Raw genomic sequence first — 16765 nt, 5'->3', positions numbered from 1 at the left:
GATCTCTATGTCAAAGCTCATATTGGTGTGCGGTTTACCCTACATGTAGTCTCTGGGGGGCTTCTGCCGAAAGAAAACCCCCCGATGTTGGGCAAAAGGCTTGAATTTTGCAGCCCCCTCAATTGTTGAGCTAGATTTAGACTGTATCACTCATGTTCTACACCTCTGATTGCCGGTGTACCCAGGTTAAAGTTCTATTCGAGTCACACACAGGGCTGGGAGGGTTCAGGTTCTATGCAAAAGGGTACTGCGGTGCCAAGTATCTCATCTGAGCTCGAAGTGGCAGTCGATACTTCCCTCCTTGTAGAGTTATCTCATCAAAAACGGAAGGCACGACAAACCTCAACAGCCCAGGGCAATAACAGCACGTGCTCCTATTGTCACGGGCGATTTGCGTTCCTGCCTCAAACGGAAACGCTCGAGTTTTCTGTTTACTATTTCTTGACTCGTCTTCCCTTTCTTCTTCTTCCTTCTTCCACCTCACCCTCACTGCCCTTCTTCCATCTCCACCTTCGTTTACCTCGATCACTTCCTGGTGCAATTATCCCACATTCGTTTAACCTTTCGAGATACCCGTCAAGATGGCGGCTTGGACGCGTCTCAAGCCGCTTCTGCTCTTGGTCACCACTCTGGTGACCATGGCTACTGCTGCCGTGGGTATGTTTTGTTTACACCCCATGACTACGTGTATCCGCTCTGACCATTCACTAACCTTGGTGTCTTCCAGAATGCTACGACGTGGAAACGGTCTACCTTCAGGATCCCACCACTGGCCAACAGTATCAAGTTGGTGAGAGTAAGTCGGGCCCCTTTCCTGGATGCCTCCATCTTCGTATCTGCCGTTACTGATGACCTTGCACAGTCAATGTTCTTCCTCGGTCTCTCTTTGGTCGTGCTGTTCACGGTAACGAACTGAGTAAGTCCAACCTCATCATCCTTCATTCAACTTTACGCATCATTGCTTTCCCCCTGTCGAATGGAGGATTAACCTTTACAAGTCACTGTCACTGTCACCCACACTACCTGCGGTCATCACAGTACTGAGGAATCCACCACAACTGTCACCACCGATGTTGATTGTAGTTCTTCTACGACTTCTGTTTTGGAAGTGTCTACTACCTCGGTTCCCGCTCAGGTCACTTCCCCTGTGCCTGTGGTTTCTCAGTCTACTGCGCCTGTGACCACTCAGACTTCGGTGCCTAGCGGCACTCCTGAGGTGTCTACTTCGTCTGTTCCGGTCTCCACTCCGACTCCTGTGACTAGCACTTCTGAGGTGTCTACTTCGCCCACTCAAACTTCTGCGTCAGGAACTTCTAGCACGTTGACCTCCTCGTCTGTGCCTGTTACTCCTCACAGTTCTATCCCCGGTACCACTGGAGTGTCTACTCAGTCTTCTGCACCTGGCACAACCCAGACTCCTGGGCCCAGCACTACTTTGGTTACTTCTCCATCGTCTGTACCTGGTACCACCGAGACTCCTACATCTAGTGCCACTCCAGTGACTTCGCAGTCTTCCGTCCCCGGAACCACTCAGACTCCAGGACCCAGCACTACTGAGGTAGCCACTGGAAGCAGCTCTGCAAGTGGCACTGGATCTTCCAAGGTCACTGCCACTACCACTGTATCTGTTTCTTCTTCTCCCTCCGCTGCTACTAGTGTAGCTCCTGTTCCTGCTACCACTGCTGAGGAATCGACCACCTCCACGGTTTCCACTCCTGTCGCCCAGGTGACAACCAGCTCCAATGCTACCACTGTGGTTCCTGTCCCTGTCAGCACTACCATGGACCATACTACCTCTACACTTCCTGGCACTGTTACCGAGGTGACCACTGAGACAATCTCGTCACCGTGCCCGAGCCCCTCTACCACCGAGGTTCCCACACCTGCTCCTGAAGTCACTACTGGAACGAACACCACTTCTAGCATTACCAGAGTGGTCCCTGTCCCTGGTACAACTTCAATTGTCTACACAAACTCAACCATTATCCGTACCACTCGCCCTGTGGGTGAGGTGACCACGCCTCCTTACTCAAACACCACCAAATTGGCTCCTACTCCGGTAACCACCGAAATTACTGTCACGGTTGAGATTTCTTGCACTGAGACCACTAGGTGCGTCAGTACCAAGGTTTACACCACAGTTCCCACGGAGACTACCACTGTTTCTGTGACTCCCATTCCGGCTATAGTTACTGGCCCAAGGAATACTACTGAGATTGTAACCACTGTAATCCAACCAACTGTTCCTGGCGCACTGCCACAGGAAACCACCAAGACTGTGACCACCGTGGTTCAGCCCACTGGTCCTGCACCTGTTCCTCTGACGACCACCAAGGTTGTGACAACTGTGATCCAACCCACAATTCCTGGTGCCCTTCCGCAGGAGACGACTCAAACTTTGACCACCGTGGTTCAGCCAACCGTTCCTGCACCTGTCCCTCTGACGACTACCAAGGTTGTGACAACTGTGATTCCGCCCACGATCCCTGGTGCCCTTCCGCAGGAGACGACTCAGACTTTGACCGCTGTGATTCAGCCAACCGTTCCTGCACCTGTCCCTCTGACGACCACCAAGGTTGTGACAACTGTGATCCAACCCACAATTCCTGGTGCCCTTCGCCAGGAGACGACTCAAACTTTGACCACCGTGGTTCAGCCAACCGTTCCTGCACCTGTCCCTCTGACGACTACCAAGGTTGTGACAACTGTGATTCCGCCCACGATCCCTGGTGCCCTTCCGCAGGAGACGACTCAGACTTTGACCGCTGTGATTCAGCCAACCGTTCCTGCACCTGTCCCTCTGACGACTACCAAGGTTGTGACAACTGTGATTCCACCCACGATCCCTGGTGCCCTTCCGCAGGAGACGACTCAGACTTTGACTACTGTGATTCAGCCAACTGCTCCTGCACCCGTCCTTCAGACGACCACCAAGCTTGTGACTAGTGTCATTCAACCGACTGCTCCTGGTGCACTTCCGCAGACAATCACTAATATTGTGACCACTGTGATCCAGCCAAATGTTCCTGCTCCAGTCCCACAGGTCACCACACACGTGATTACCACCGAGGTCAAGCCAACCGAGCTGGCTCCGCTACCCCATGCCACCACTGTTGAGGCCACTACTCTGGTCAAGGTTCCTGCTCCTCCCGTTCAGCAGGGTACTACTCAGGAAATCACCGAGACTCAGCCAATTGCTGTAGCCCCGACCACTCTGGCTACAACCGCTGTCCCCAATCCCCTAGTGAGTGAGGCACACGGTACCACCACCGGGTCAGATGTTACCATTGTTCCTCCCCAAAAGCCTACCTACACCCAGGAGGACCATGTTCCGGGAAGTGGTAGTACTCACGCTCCTTCGCCGATTTTCAATGGTGCCAGTACCGTTGGAATCATGGACAGCCGTGTCTTGGCCGTGATCATCTTGATCATGGTCTCTCATGTTTTCCGTTTCATGGTTGTTTAAGAACATCATGCAACTCTTCCCGTGTCAAGGGCAAATCCAGCCATCTTATGATGTAGCAAGGACAGCCCCAACACGATGATTATGGTGATGACTGAATTTGAGGAGCCCATGGTTTTTATGGGTGACCATTTTTTTTATGGGATGCGAATTGCGCTCCCCTTATCTTAAAAATCTTTTACCAGTGATTCATATTCTAGTTGAAGCATAGCTTTTCTAATTCAAGAATGTTCACTGTTGAATATGTGCAAGCAACGAAGAGAAAATTAGATATTCGTAGATCGTGACATGTGAGTATAGAGAAAGCCTCATAGGGGAAACAGAATTGACCATGCAATGTAGTTGAATATTTATATGTTGTGCACAGCCTAGACTGTTAGACATTCCCAACACTAAAAGATCGCTTTCCCCCTAAAGGCACGGCAAAGGACCGATATTCACCGCAGAAAGAAAATTCATTACTAGAGGCCGTGGAACAGATGTTACGTTACAAATAAACCCAAGCCTAACGCCGCATATTCAAAGCTGCCAAAGGATCTCTATCAAACGAACAAAAACCAGTGTGAACACAGGATGAATGACATGCAAATATCCCCCAAACGGGGGGTACAGGTAGCTTGGCTAAAAGCCCGGGTATCTCAGAGAAACAAGGAGAATGGGAGTAAAGGTATGTGCACATGAAGATATACACGAGACGCTGAATGGATGGCCAGATAGTCCCAAATCCGAGTTCAAACTTCGCCTTCACCGAGGGATTCGAGCTCTCGCGTCAGAGCACAGATCCGACATCCGTCGCCGACTTTGTCTCGCAGGATTCTTGCTGTCGTGACTTTCGGTCCGATGGTGCGAGATGCAGTGGCGGATTGGGATTCGGGGACGGGAGATTGGGCTCGGGCGGTACGATCTGATCGGTTGGGGGTGTTTGTGCCGGATTGTTGGGGTGTGTCGGAATGCAAATGGGATAAGTGGAAGATGTGGCCGCAGGCGAAGCCGACGAGGATTTCTCGTTCTGGGTTGGATTAGAATCGGCTGAGATGTAGATTTTGATGGGGGCGGGGGGATAATAGAGAACTTACCGTTTGCTCGGAAAGCGGCCTTGCATCCGCCGCATCTACCCTGTCCGGGACCGCCGAATTTCTTTGCTCCACTGGTCTGGGATAGATTATCTGGGATTTGAGTCTTTGTCGGTGTCTTGTTGCGGTCTTCTTCGTCCTCGATGACGTCGAACTTGATTCCCCGGCGCTGGCCTTTACGTAGCGAGTCCATCCCAAGTGCAACCTCGCTTTGCATGACCCTGGCCGCGCCTTGACTGATACTGGCCTGCAGGTCGTGCTCACGGATTAAGCGAGTCAGGCCTTCTCTTAGACCTTCGATCTCTAGCCCACTTGGGATGCGACGCACAAGCTTGATCGGGTCGATGGCCGTGCCAGCCTCGACAAGGAGGCCGTGGATGAACTTTGGTTTATCCATTGAGTAGTCGAGTAGATCTTCCCACAGATCGGGATCATCTTGAGATTTCGCAAAGGAAATGGCCTGGGAGACGTCCTTGAGTTCTGACAAAATCAAATTCAGAGCTCGCTTTGTCTGGCCCATCTTTGACAGGAGGAAGATCAACTCCGGTGTGAATTTGTGCTCTTCGCAGATAGAGGTGGCTTTCTCGAAAGAATAAGAGATGCTCGTTTGCAGGAACTCCATTAGCAGAGGCCGGTCGTAGTCGGCAAATACCTCAACCGCCGTGTCGGCGAAATTATCGATGAGGGCTTTGCCTTCGTCGGCAGCAAGTTTGCTGGCTGCATCTCGAGCGTGAGCACCGCGTCCTCTTCTGGGCTTATGGGCTTCATGTGGTAAAGATTCTCCTCGCCAGAGCGCGCGCAGATAGAAGTAAAGGAACAGCAAGCGATTTGCGGCCATCAACTGGGTTACTACAGTATCCGGAAGAACGATACCCGTGTATGCCTCGCTAGCAAGGAGTCGCGTGGGCTCAGATGTCAACTGCTCCAGTTCGAACTTCGTGGCTGACTTCATTTGCGCTTTGGAAACGCGAATCATGATGAAGGCTGGTATATCATCAGTGACTGCATCAAGCAGGCGGTGTTCCCGGACCAAAGACATAGCAGCATCTGCATCTTGCAACCGAATATAACAACGCAGAGCTTCGCGGTAATGCCCTCCAACCAGGAATAACTTGGCGAGACAATCTGTGAGTGTTCTCCAGTCTTCGGACTCAACCTGCACTGATTCAGATCTCAGCTGCTCCTCAATAATGTCTGCGACCACATTGGCGTTGAACAAATCAGATGGCCATACGTCGATCAGTTCTTTGAATTTGGCCAAGTCTCGTGACACATAGTGAGTGAGAATGGTTTCGTATACTACTGAAGATAGCGACGGGTTTAGATCAACTGGGATATGTGGGGTGATCTCGTTGTGTTTATCGTTTTTGATGAAGATCCACGCCCAGTGTTCCCATCGTGGGGCACTGCGAACGACCTTGCCACAGATACGCGCTGCTTCAATCCACTTATCTTCGCTGATAAGTTGATTGATCCAAAGTTCCCCAATGCGAGCCTTCTCTTGCTCAGCAGCAGACACTTTGGTTCGACCAGCGGTAGTGATTGATGATCGATCATCCGCAAAGAAGTCACCCAGGCTGGTCTGTGATCTTCCTGCGACCTCGGAAACATTTTCGGATAGGTCCGGTATCGAGCCCGCAGCTATAGGGTGTTCATCAACAAGACGCCATGCTTCCTCGTACTGTCCACGGGAGTTTAGCCAAGACAGACGGTCTGCAAGGTCCCTTTTCACTGCAACGACGCAGTCATATGGGCTGTGAACGAAGATTTTTGCACCAGGAGCACCCGAAGCTTCTTGGACCTCCTTGGGAAGAGCCTCCTCCGCTGAACGGAGTCTAGATGTAAATGACGCGGCCACTCTGCCAGAGCCCTTGTCTCCACTACTTGTAGTGCTGCGGATGCTGGCGCCAGAGCTGAACAGCCTCGCGGAGTACATAGTAGCATCCAGAAGTCCATATCCAAGAGCCCCCAGGGTACCGCGCTGAACGACCTGTCCCTCTGGTGTCTTCCATGGAGGGAGGACACTAAGGTGATAATCAGACGCCGAAAGACCTTCAAATCGGTTTACTGAAAGTGTATCAGCACTGATCTCTTCGTTGGTCTCAATGTCAATGACACGAAGTTCAGGCTCCATTCCCTTTTTGCGATTGCGAATCCCGCTGCCTCTTCCGTTGGTTGTAGTTTCGCCTTCGGTTTCCATATAAGCAAGAATGACAAGGAGACGAGGTGTGTATAATGAAATGCCAGATACCACACAGTCTGTTCGCAATCTGCGCTTCAAATCAGAACGGGTACATTCATCCGTCAAAAGCACAACTTACATTGTAACAACCTCAGCGGAGCCCAATGTCTCGCCCTTGGAGGATTTGCTTGCCCTTTCTGGGTAAACATCAATGACCCAAACGGTTCCTCCCCAACCAACGACAAGCTTTTCTACCTTTTCCGCAGGTGCTGTCGACTCTGTGTCTGGGCTCGCTAGATTGTCATTCGGATCGAGATTGTCATGTCTGTCTAAAGCAGATTGGTCAATCCATTCGGCACGTGCTCTCCACACACTGGCCATCTCATCCCAACCGGGACGGGTTGGGCGATCAATATGGCTGATCCGTTTCCAAGCAAATTCCGCCTCCGAGGAATCCAAATGCAAATTGGACCGCATAATCTTAATGCCTTCCTCATTGACCCAAACCACATATTTTCCTGAGAGCGACCATTTGATGGTGCTAATCGTCCCTTCACCACTGTGAATGATTGTATCCTTTCCGTTACCAGATGCCAGTCCCATGGATCCGAGCCAACTTGACGCAGCAGCAGCTGCGCCACCCATTGTTGTAGAATTGGAGGTTGCTCCAATACGGCCCCCAGTTGTCAAGATCAATTCACCGGCCCGGCCACCAGACAAAAATGCCCGGTCATTTTTATATTCTGGAGACAAAGCAACAGACTGGACCGGGCGGCCGAAGTTGCGCAACATCACATCCTTAGGGTCTATCAACGACGAGACACAAACGTTGCCATCGATTGAGGAGGTTCCAATGTAAATCGAATTCGACGGTGTTGGAAGAATAGCTGGATGATGGCCCAGCTTTCCATGGCCCCGGATACTACCAGTAGTGGTAGAGGCCCGTGTGGGGGGGTCTAAAGTCTTCTGAAGCCTGCTTGCTGAAGGTGTCTTGCCTGAGGTTCGGAAACGGAGGAGGAAATGGTGATATAGAAATGGAGGTGACGCTTGCTGAGTGCGCATGGTATACACGGATGGATTGTAAAGCAGGCAAGGAAAGAACATGCTTGACGAGGTCAGCGAAGTGAATTTGCGTGTAGGTGTGGCTGACTTACGACGTTCCCGTTGTGTGTCCCGACGATCTAAACATATGATTAGCTCAATTTATAGCATCTATCCATGACCCAAGCTTACCATCTTATCTCCGGATACGAGGAATGAGCTTGTCGCATCCCCGTTGCGATATACTGATCCCAAATGCTTCGTGAGGTATGCATACTTTAAGCGGGGCTCCTCGTCTTCATCGTCCGATCCCTCATCTTCGTCGGCATCTTCTTCTTCTTCTTCTTCTTCTTCTTCTTCTTCTTCTTCTTCTCCACTACCACTAGAGCTGTGGTCATCTTCTTCTTGGCGTTCATATTGGGCACCTTCAGTAGTGTTCGTCGGTGATCCGTTTCGTTCGGTGCACATGTCGTGCTTGGGAGTGCTCTGAACGGCACTTTCGTCCAGCGGTGTCGCGCCAGGCGCGTCCATAGCGAATCCCTCTCAGCACCTGCAGCTCCCACGCTGGTTGAAGTGGAATGCGACAAGCTGGATGCGGGATTCTGTGGTTCTAGAGCTGAGCCGGGGTAGGATAGGGCCCCGAGCTTGGTTCCTGACTAAGCGGGGTATCGGGCCGGACTGCAAACCGATGTCATCGACCGAACTATTGGGGTGTGGATTTTGTTTCATTTTTTCCATATTCACGTCATGTTTGCCAGGCCGTATGTCTGCTTGGGATGCAAGCGGCCAATATCACAGCTTCTTTCACGATCACAAACTCAATACCTCCACGCCTCTCCTCCATTGGCATTTCCCCGACGGAAGAATTTCTTCTCATCCAATGCATATTTGAAACAAAAAAAGCAGAACAGTGATGAATCAATTGATTTGTCTTCAGACTCCCAGAAGCAACGCCGAAGAGGACACAGGTTACCGGCAGCTCCTACTTCATTGCGACGAGTAGCGGTAGAGGCACAGAGGTCGAAGGATGGCATTCACTCCAAAGCGCTTCTCAAAGAGCAGGGCTTACATCGAACTAAGGTAGCTATAATGGAAAGTTTTTGTAAATTTGCTTCTGCTGATCAATATGACCTCTAGACAGTGACCGCATACGCCGTCGCCGAGCAATTCAACATCCGCCAGGTCAGAGATATTTTGCAAGAACGAGGATATGAACCGGACCCATTCGAGACAGGGCTCTTCCCACAAGTCGTTCATGTACAGATACCCTTAGACTCGATCCAACGCGTGACCAATCCCTCTAGCACAGATCTACCGTCAGACGAAGTGGGCGATCTGTTCGTGTTCCCATCCGGTACAGTGGTAGCGTGGGCGCTGCCAGAGGGATTTACATCATTCTTGGCAACACGGACGCTTCTGCCTGCGGCAGAGGGTGCACATGTGGATGATTTGGAGACTGAGGATCTTGAGTTTGTGGAGGACCCGAAACGGGAGAACAGTGTTATCAAGGGCGACACAATCATATTGGGAACTTACTCCGACCACGGCGATACAGAAAGATCACCAACAGCGCAACAATCCGTTGACACGGTATTGACCAAGGTTGCATTCTCGTCGGGTCTCGCTCGGAGTACCAAACTGGCTGTCCTTGAGAGCCTGCTATCAAATTATTTTGAATCAACTCGGCCAATTCCGACACTCCTTTCACAGGGATCTCGACTTCCTTTTACACGAGACTTCGTTCTCCGCAAAACTGGACAACTACTCAGTGTCCGAGCCCAGCTCAATCTCTATTCGGAGCTCACTGATTCCCTTCCCGATATCTTTTGGGATAGTCGACATGAGCTCGGCTTGGAGGGATACTATGAACAGGCTGGTAGAGCGCTGGATGTTGGAATTCGCATCAAGCTGCTGAACGAGAAGATGGACTATGCGCAAGAGATTGCAAGTGTACTTCGGGAGCGCCTTAGTGAGACACATGGCCTTCGGCTTGAATGGATTATCATTCTGCTCATTGCTGTGGAGGTTGGCTTTGAAGTACTGCGCTTATGGAAAGAGCGAGTACATGAGCAAGAAGAGAATGCGCGCAAGCGGCCTGAAGCTACCTGAGACCAGGAATGCTAGGCATAAGTTCGGTGCGACTGTTTCACCACCGACGATGACCAATTATGATACCCCCTCCACTCTCAAGTAGAAACGACTCAAATCAAATGAGCCTAGGCTTAACGTGCCGCCAAGGATGTTCCTGAGTAAACAAAGACATGTGCAGGTGACCTTATCACCTGCGCATTCTCCGCGCTTATGTCATTGGTGACTCCGCACGAGGCGACTTCCAGTAGACCGGTGACAACTCACATCCTCCTGAAACCCCAGTATTAGGCCCCTATTCTTAGTTTGACTACAAGTCTCCTAATTCTCGTTCATCTTATCATCCTCACATTCTTTTTCTGAGTGAAATTGACCAACTTGCTCCTTGAAATCCCGACAATACCCTGCACTCGATGATGCGGGGATCATCACAGCAGTTCATGGGGATCCCCGGACCCCAGAAGATCCTCAAGACCGTCGGCTCCCTATGGCTTTCGCAAACCCCAAATCAAGATACATCCCTTGGGATCTCATCCTCATGCCCTGGGTCGGAAATAAGTTGTCAAGCCAAGTACCACGGCCAAGACACCTGCTGTTTCAACCACCCTGGCGGTCAAATGCTGCAGACGCAATTCTGGGACGTGGACCCTGCACTTGGCCCTGAAGATGCATGGACTATTCATGGCTTGTGGTAAGTTTGTAATACACCATCAGGCTCAATGTAAATATCAAGCTAATACCCTGGCTCTTTAGGCCCGATCACTGCGGCGGCGGCTTTGACCAATTCTGCGATTCCAAGCGCAAATACAGCAACATTTCGTTGATTCTAGTTGACGCAGGTCGTGGAGACTTGCTCGAATATATGAGCGAGTATTGGAAGGATTTCCGTGGTGATGATTCCAACCTCTGGCAACATGAGTGGAACAAGCACGGCACTTGCGTTAGCACGCTTGAAACACATTGTTACGAGGATTATCTACCACAACAGGAAGTTGTAGACTATTTCGACAAAACTGTCGAAATTTACAAGGAATTGCCTTCTCATGAGGTAAGTGTGATCCTCCACGGACCAACCATCAAATACATGTTAGAATCAAGATACTAACTACCTATGTGTAAGTTCCTCGCCAATGCTGGCATTATACCATCCCAGACACAGACATATGCTCTCGCTGATATTGAAGCTGCCTTGGAGCTCGCTCATGGAAACCCTGTTACAGTCCGTTGCCGAGGTGGCGCAATCAACGAGATTTGGTATTATTTCAACATCGCAGGAAGTCTGCAAATGGGCAAATTTATCACTGCAGGCCCAGGTCGGTTCAATCATTATGTTACAGGTAAATCAGAAGCTAACAAAATTTACCAGATGGACAAAAGTCTAACTGCCCCTCCAAGGGCATCAAATACCCACTGAAGCATGCCCGACACGAGCCTACGCATACAACAACCATAGGCCACCCTGAGCCCACGGCGCCTGGCACTCCTTTCACAGGCAGGGGCAATCTAGTCGTGTCAAGGCTCAACCGAAAGCACGGCTGTATCATCAGCTACGGAACCTGGTTTTCATCGGGAACTTGCGCTACTTTCCGGGCTGAGCAGCTATCGGGTTCGTAATGGTTCCGCGCCTATAATTCCTCTATTATTGATTACTAACGTGGAGTAATTGATATCTTGCAGACGATAAATTTATCCTGACATCTAGCAAGGGGGCCTGCGCCTTCGAGAACGACGCCCTTGCTTGCGGACCTCATGTCAATGCGCCAAGCGAATTCACTGTAAGTTTATTCCCGAGATACTCCTTTTCTATTATTCCTCCAATATCTCACACTCCGTGCAGGCCAAAGACGGGAAGCTTTCTTATAGTGGTGGCGATACTTTCTATGCCGACCATGCACCCAAGGGGCGTACACAGAGTACTGTGTATGCTTCGCAAGGGGGACGGCCTATTGAGATCGAGATCACATGGGCATCGAAGTAGTTATTGATGGATTCTCCTTGTATATCTGCTAGAACGCAAGTTTGTTATTTGGGATCGTACAGTGTGGCACAGAGCCTCGATACAGAGTGGGCTAAGGGGCTGTTGGTTGGTAGTCAATTATCATAGAATCATTTAGAAATTCGCACTATTCCTAGAGCGAGATCTTACGTTTCGTTGTCCTCATGATGAACGAGCATTGCCTCGTAAAGTACTACAGTCTTAGGCAAATTTGGAGGTCGTCGAAGACCCTGAAAAGCCAGTGGCGCTAGGTCTTCAACACCTATTTCTGGGCCTTCCAACTTTTTTATACACCCGTCGTTCGCCTAAGTCTACACTGAGAGAAAGGAGAAATAATATCCAACCAAATGTGAGGTGTATTGTAAATAGGCTGGAAATACTAGAGTACAAGCTATCCCCAAGGCTGATTGCACCGAAGAAAAAAAATCCATCAGTCAAGCCATCAATTGTTGACAGGGTAGACGGAAAAGATTCATTGAAGATAAAGACATCAAATACATATCGCATCATGAAATAGGGACATAAACAAAAAAAGAGAGAGAGAGAGAGAGAAAGAGAGAAACACCGGGAATAAACATGCTCTTGTGAAGACATGGCACGCAATTTATCAAGCATCAAATGATGAGAAAAAACCGAAAGAAAAATGAGCGATGGAGCAACCATAAAACAAGAAAAAAAAAATGAGGAACAAGAAGGGCCAAATACAGAGGGAAACAAGGGCAAATTGGGCATAAAGCAAAGCCCAGAGCACCCATCAAGTCCCACAAAGTCGTTTCAAATCCGAATGTGCAGAGAAGGGAAAACGCCCGGTTTGTGTCGTGGGTCATTAAAGTGTACAAGGTCGTCTCGTATCGTTGCAAAGAAATGCCTCGCCGTGAAGAGTAAGAATCAGCTGCGCCGTGTGGGTAGCCATGCGTTTTTTTGGGATCGGAAGTGTGAACCGCTCAGGGGTCAATCAGGAACTCGCTGGACAAGCAGTCGATTGGATCGGTCAGATCGTCATTCAGGTTGGAAAGGCCAGAGAATGTCTTCTCTGGGTAGTAGGACGAAACAGGTGCGAAATCGGTGGTGTCAACAAACTGATAAGTGGGGAATCCAGGGAGCCCGGAGTGGGCGAGATGGCCGAACTCCTCGCGCAAATCCTCGGAGGAATCTTGAGTCATGAAGATATCCATCTCTGAGCCAGATGAATCAGCCAGGGTGGGCGCCGTGTGAGGAGAAGACACCTCGCGAGGTGAGAGAGCGGAGTCGCTATAAAGAGATTCTTGCGAGTAGGTCTGAGAACTGAGGTTCGATCCGTAGTGGGCCATTGCCTGCTCGTATCTAGCGTGAGCGAGTTGGGGTGGAGACAATGGCAGCATGTCATCCTCGAATTTCGTGTCAAAGGAGCTGTAGGTCTGGCATGGCGAGGAGCCACCGTTGTATCTGGCTCCGGGCGAGGTGGGCGGCGTGAAAGACGAGACTGCAGCGGACGGGGCATAGTTGGGCGAGTTGAACACAGGGGCTTCTTGCAAAGGGACATTGCTTTGGGCTGGGGCGATTGAGGCGGACTTTTCAGCAACGCGCTGGCGAGTACGAGTGGACTTAGCCTGACGAGTGTCGAGATCAGGGCGGCTGTTCTTCTTCTTTGGGGGACGGCCGCGCTTGGTGGTCTTCGGAACCACACCAGTGAAACCTCCAACACACATGTCGCGCTGGCGGTGACGAGTCAGAGCATCCTGTCGAGCGAAGCTGGCACCGCAGGCACAGGCAAAGGGCTTGTTGCCACTGTGAGTCTTGAGGTGACGCTTGAGATCATGTCCGCGCACAAAGTGCTTTTCGCAAATATCGCACTTGAATTGACGGTCTCCGAGATGTGTTTGCACGTGTGATTTGATGTTTTCCTTGCGTCCAAAGCGGCAAAGGCAGTCGGTGAAGAGACAAACCCACTTCCCATCCTTGGGATCAGGGCCGGAGATAAACTTGGCAATCTCATCAGTTGAAACGCCGGTCTGTTGGACTGACGCCTTTACTCGGGCATCAAGATCATCATCGTGGCCTGGGGCAATTGCGGGAGAGGACACAGTTGAGAGGGCTCGCTTCTTCGACCTGCCAGTGGACGGCGTGATTGAAACACTAGATTTTTGAGGCGTCACTTCGTAAGAACTCGGGGTTGGCATATCGGCAACTTCATTGAACGATGTGGGAAGCGGGGAATTGACGGGAGAGGGCATTTGGTGCTTGATCTGCATAGATGCGACATACGGTACTCCTTGCAGGGATTGGGTTCTCTGCATTTCGGAAGTGACATGATTGTGGGGAAACGAAAAACTTTGGGACTTGGAAGGCGTTGGGTCATTGCTGTACATGGAATAATCAATGGATCTTTTCAATGGGGTAGAGTTCGGGGTCAAGGGGGAGTTGTCTGCCACGAAAATTAGCTTGGCTCTAATCGGGGGAAATGCAAGAAATCCCTACAAGCAGTAGAAATCTGCGACAGAATCTTCGCAGATGGAGCCTTTGGTTGAACAGAGACTTGGTGCATAGCTCCGGCATAGGTCGTAGCCTGCTCTTGTTGGACCATTGGCATGCTGTGTTGAGGGAACAATTCCCAGTCCGGATTGCCAGCATATTGTTGGTGCTGATTCGAGAATTGTCCTTGCTGCATATGATGCAGCGCAAACTTCAATGGTGTATTGTCAGAGCTCTGACTAGCTGATCGGGACAAAGCCGGCGCACCGATGGAAGAGGGCGCGGGGCTACCAGTGGAGGTGTGGATCGCTTGCAGTTGTTCTTGGTTGAAAGCCTGGCAATCAGCCCCGAGCGAAGGGTGACTTTGATATTGATAAGCCTGCTGCATAGTCATGGCTGAGGGCATAAAAGATTGCTCGGGTTGCTGGGCATAAGATTGATACTGCTGTACATCCCGGGAAGAATAACCTGCTTTTTCGTTAAAATAGTCTCGCAACTGCGAAACCGTCTTGGGCGCATATCGGTCCATCGTGGCCTGCTGACTGTAGGAGCTGTAATCCACAGTCTGGCCTCGGCGATGTGACCGACGGGTTTGCATGTTGGCCATGACTGGCGCGTCGAATTGGGCAGCTGGTGTGGAGATTTGACGGCGATGGCGACCGTTCCCCAGTGCGTTCGGTGCGGATTGCATCATGGCTGTTTAGCCGACGGTTCGTTCCTGAATGGGTGTCAGTATGTGAATATGCAAGCAATGACAAGCGGGAAAAAGAGAGGGAAAGTGGAAGTCTGCTAGAGCCTCAAGTAACGTCTATAGTTCCCACAGATATAGACAGGTCACACAGTTCAAGAATTCTGAACTGAACTTGAGAGCAGAAGCGCGAATGTATGAAGGTTTGGTTCTGGAGCCCTGGAGATCTATGTGACCCGCGGTTCCATCAACAATCGGGTCGTTGGCATAGCAACGCCTCAGCTCGGGCGTCTGGGAAACCAAGGCTCTGACGAAGATGGGCCCACTACCCCTACTTGGTCCATTTTCTTCTTCTTTTTGCCCTTGGTGATCGAGGCCTTGCTTAGAATTATTCTTCCTAAATCGCCTTTTCTGCAAGGACCCTCTGCTAGGAGCCTCAATTCATCCACTCGGGCCGTAGTTATACACAATTATAGGAGCTCCTCGGCTTGTCTCCGGGGAGATATTCTGGGAACAAGGAGATAAGCCATCGATCTAAGCTCGGACTCTATATATTGCTGATGGGGCGATGATTCTCATGGCGTCACATCAATATCTGATATTTGACGTGTCTAACATGGGATATGCGGCCTCAGGCATGCATATGCATATCTTTTCCAAGTCACGTGTGGGGCTCTCCAACGGGCCGAGTCTTTTCCGTTGACACCCAGCCCGCTGCCACGTGATCTGGATCAGTCAGCCCATCTTTCGGAGCTAAGCTACTTTCGGGTCGTGACCCACTCACGTGACCACACAACGATTTTAATCGGCTTCGCACAACCAATTTCTTCGATCTTGCAAGGTTGAGGAAGACACAACTGTTGAGGTGAGTGATGATGTCTATACAAGCCGATGAGGATGTGATGAGCTCGTGCGATTCACCTGCCATCCATTCATTCAATCTGACTTCTACATTTCCATCGCGAGCATCCCACTGACCTTTTTTCGCAACAGGCCTTCATCAAGATGCAGATCTTCGTCAAGACCCTTACGGGTAAGACTATCACCCTTGAGGTGGAGTCCTCCGATACCATCGACAATGTCAAGTCCAAGATCCAGGGTAAGTCGATTTGAAGATGCGCGAGCAATGCGCCCGATTCTCTCGAAAAGCGACCAAAATCGCTAACCCCGCCACAGACAAGGAGGGCATTCCCCCTGACCAACAGCGTCTGATCTTCGCTGGCAAGCAGCTCGAGGATGGCCGCACTCTTTCTGATTACAACATCCAGAAGGAGTCCACCCTTCACCTCGTCCTCCGCCTGCGTGGTGGTGGTAAGAAGCGCAAGAAGAAGGTCTACACCACCCCCAAGAAGATCAAGCACAAGAACAAGAAGACCAAGCTTGCTATCCTCAAGTACTACAAGGTTGACGGCGATGGAAAGATCGAGCGTCTCCGCCGCGAGTGCCCCGCCCCCGAGGTATGTAACCACTTTTTGTCTTGCGACAAATACCCTATCTTTTTTTGTGACCAGAAACTAATTCGTTCCTACAGTGTGGTGCCGGTGTCTTCATGGCTGCCATGCACAACCGCCAGTACTGCGGTAAGTGCCACCTCACCTACGTCTTCGACGAGGCCAAATAAATGGCTTGAATCGGACCGTGGTGTGCTGTTTTCGGGCTCGAGCATGGCCTCGCTAGGCTAGGGCAAGTGATCAAATATCACGGTGGATGCAGGATTGATGATGGATACTTGGAATACCCATGTGCTAGAGTCAATGAAAAAAAAATCACCAAAACCTAAGTT

At 50.6% G+C, this 16765-nt stretch overlaps 6 protein-coding genes across 6 annotated transcripts; 4 read left to right on the top strand and 2 right to left on the bottom strand.

Annotated features, from left to right (window-relative positions):
* Positions 1–581: 581 nt before the first annotated feature.
* N7457_000232 (uncharacterized protein) lies at positions 582–3466 on the top strand (the record flags this gene model as incomplete). Its single annotated transcript, XM_057171300.1, has 4 exons — positions 582–657; positions 728–796; positions 863–916; positions 999–3466. The coding sequence occupies 4 exons, from the start codon at positions 582–584 to the stop codon at positions 3464–3466; spliced, it is 2667 nt and encodes an 888-aa protein (XP_057035203.1).
* Positions 3467–4194: 728 nt separating this feature from the next.
* N7457_000231 (CLH domain-containing protein) lies at positions 4195–8290 on the bottom strand (the record flags this gene model as incomplete). The annotated part of the gene is made up of 5 exons (XM_057171299.1): positions 4195–4472; positions 4540–6806; positions 6858–7768; positions 7873–7899; positions 7952–8290. 5 exons carry the CDS (start codon positions 8288–8290, stop codon positions 4195–4197), a joined length of 3822 nt encoding a protein of 1273 aa, XP_057035202.1.
* A 216-nt stretch (positions 8291–8506) lies between these two features.
* On the top strand, positions 8507–9868 carry N7457_000230 (RMD1 family protein; the record flags this gene model as incomplete). The annotated part of the gene is made up of 2 exons (XM_057171298.1): positions 8507–8839; positions 8897–9868. The coding sequence occupies 2 exons, from the start codon at positions 8507–8509 to the stop codon at positions 9866–9868; spliced, it is 1305 nt and encodes a 434-aa protein (XP_057035201.1).
* Positions 9869–10260: 392 nt separating this feature from the next.
* Positions 10261–11825, top strand: N7457_000229 (T2 family ribonuclease; the record flags this gene model as incomplete). Its single annotated transcript, XM_057171297.1, has 6 exons — positions 10261–10538; positions 10601–10895; positions 10968–11160; positions 11214–11453; positions 11525–11622; positions 11685–11825. 6 exons carry the CDS (start codon positions 10261–10263, stop codon positions 11823–11825), a joined length of 1245 nt encoding a protein of 414 aa, XP_057035200.1.
* Positions 11826–12787: 962 nt separating this feature from the next.
* ace2 (putative C2H2 transcription factor (Swi5)) lies at positions 12788–14985 on the bottom strand (the record flags this gene model as incomplete). The annotated part of the gene is made up of 2 exons (XM_057171296.1): positions 12788–14247; positions 14301–14985. 2 exons carry the CDS (start codon positions 14983–14985, stop codon positions 12788–12790), a joined length of 2145 nt encoding a protein of 714 aa, XP_057035199.1.
* Positions 14986–15987: 1002 nt separating this feature from the next.
* On the top strand, positions 15988–16603 carry N7457_000227 (ubiquitin-ribosomal 40S subunit protein eS31 fusion protein; the record flags this gene model as incomplete). Its single annotated transcript, XM_057171295.1, has 3 exons — positions 15988–16081; positions 16159–16439; positions 16514–16603. 3 exons carry the CDS (start codon positions 15988–15990, stop codon positions 16601–16603), a joined length of 465 nt encoding a protein of 154 aa, XP_057035198.1.
* Between the last annotated feature and the right edge of the window lie 162 nt (positions 16604–16765).

The sequence above is a fragment of the Penicillium paradoxum genome (genome assembly GCF_028828445.1).
Source record: "Penicillium paradoxum strain IBT 22861 chromosome Unknown utg000002l_segment0_segment0, whole genome shotgun sequence".
Lineage (NCBI taxonomy): Eukaryota > Fungi > Ascomycota > Eurotiomycetes > Eurotiales > Aspergillaceae > Penicillium > Penicillium paradoxum.
This window is presented reverse-complemented; position numbering and strand designations above follow the sequence as displayed.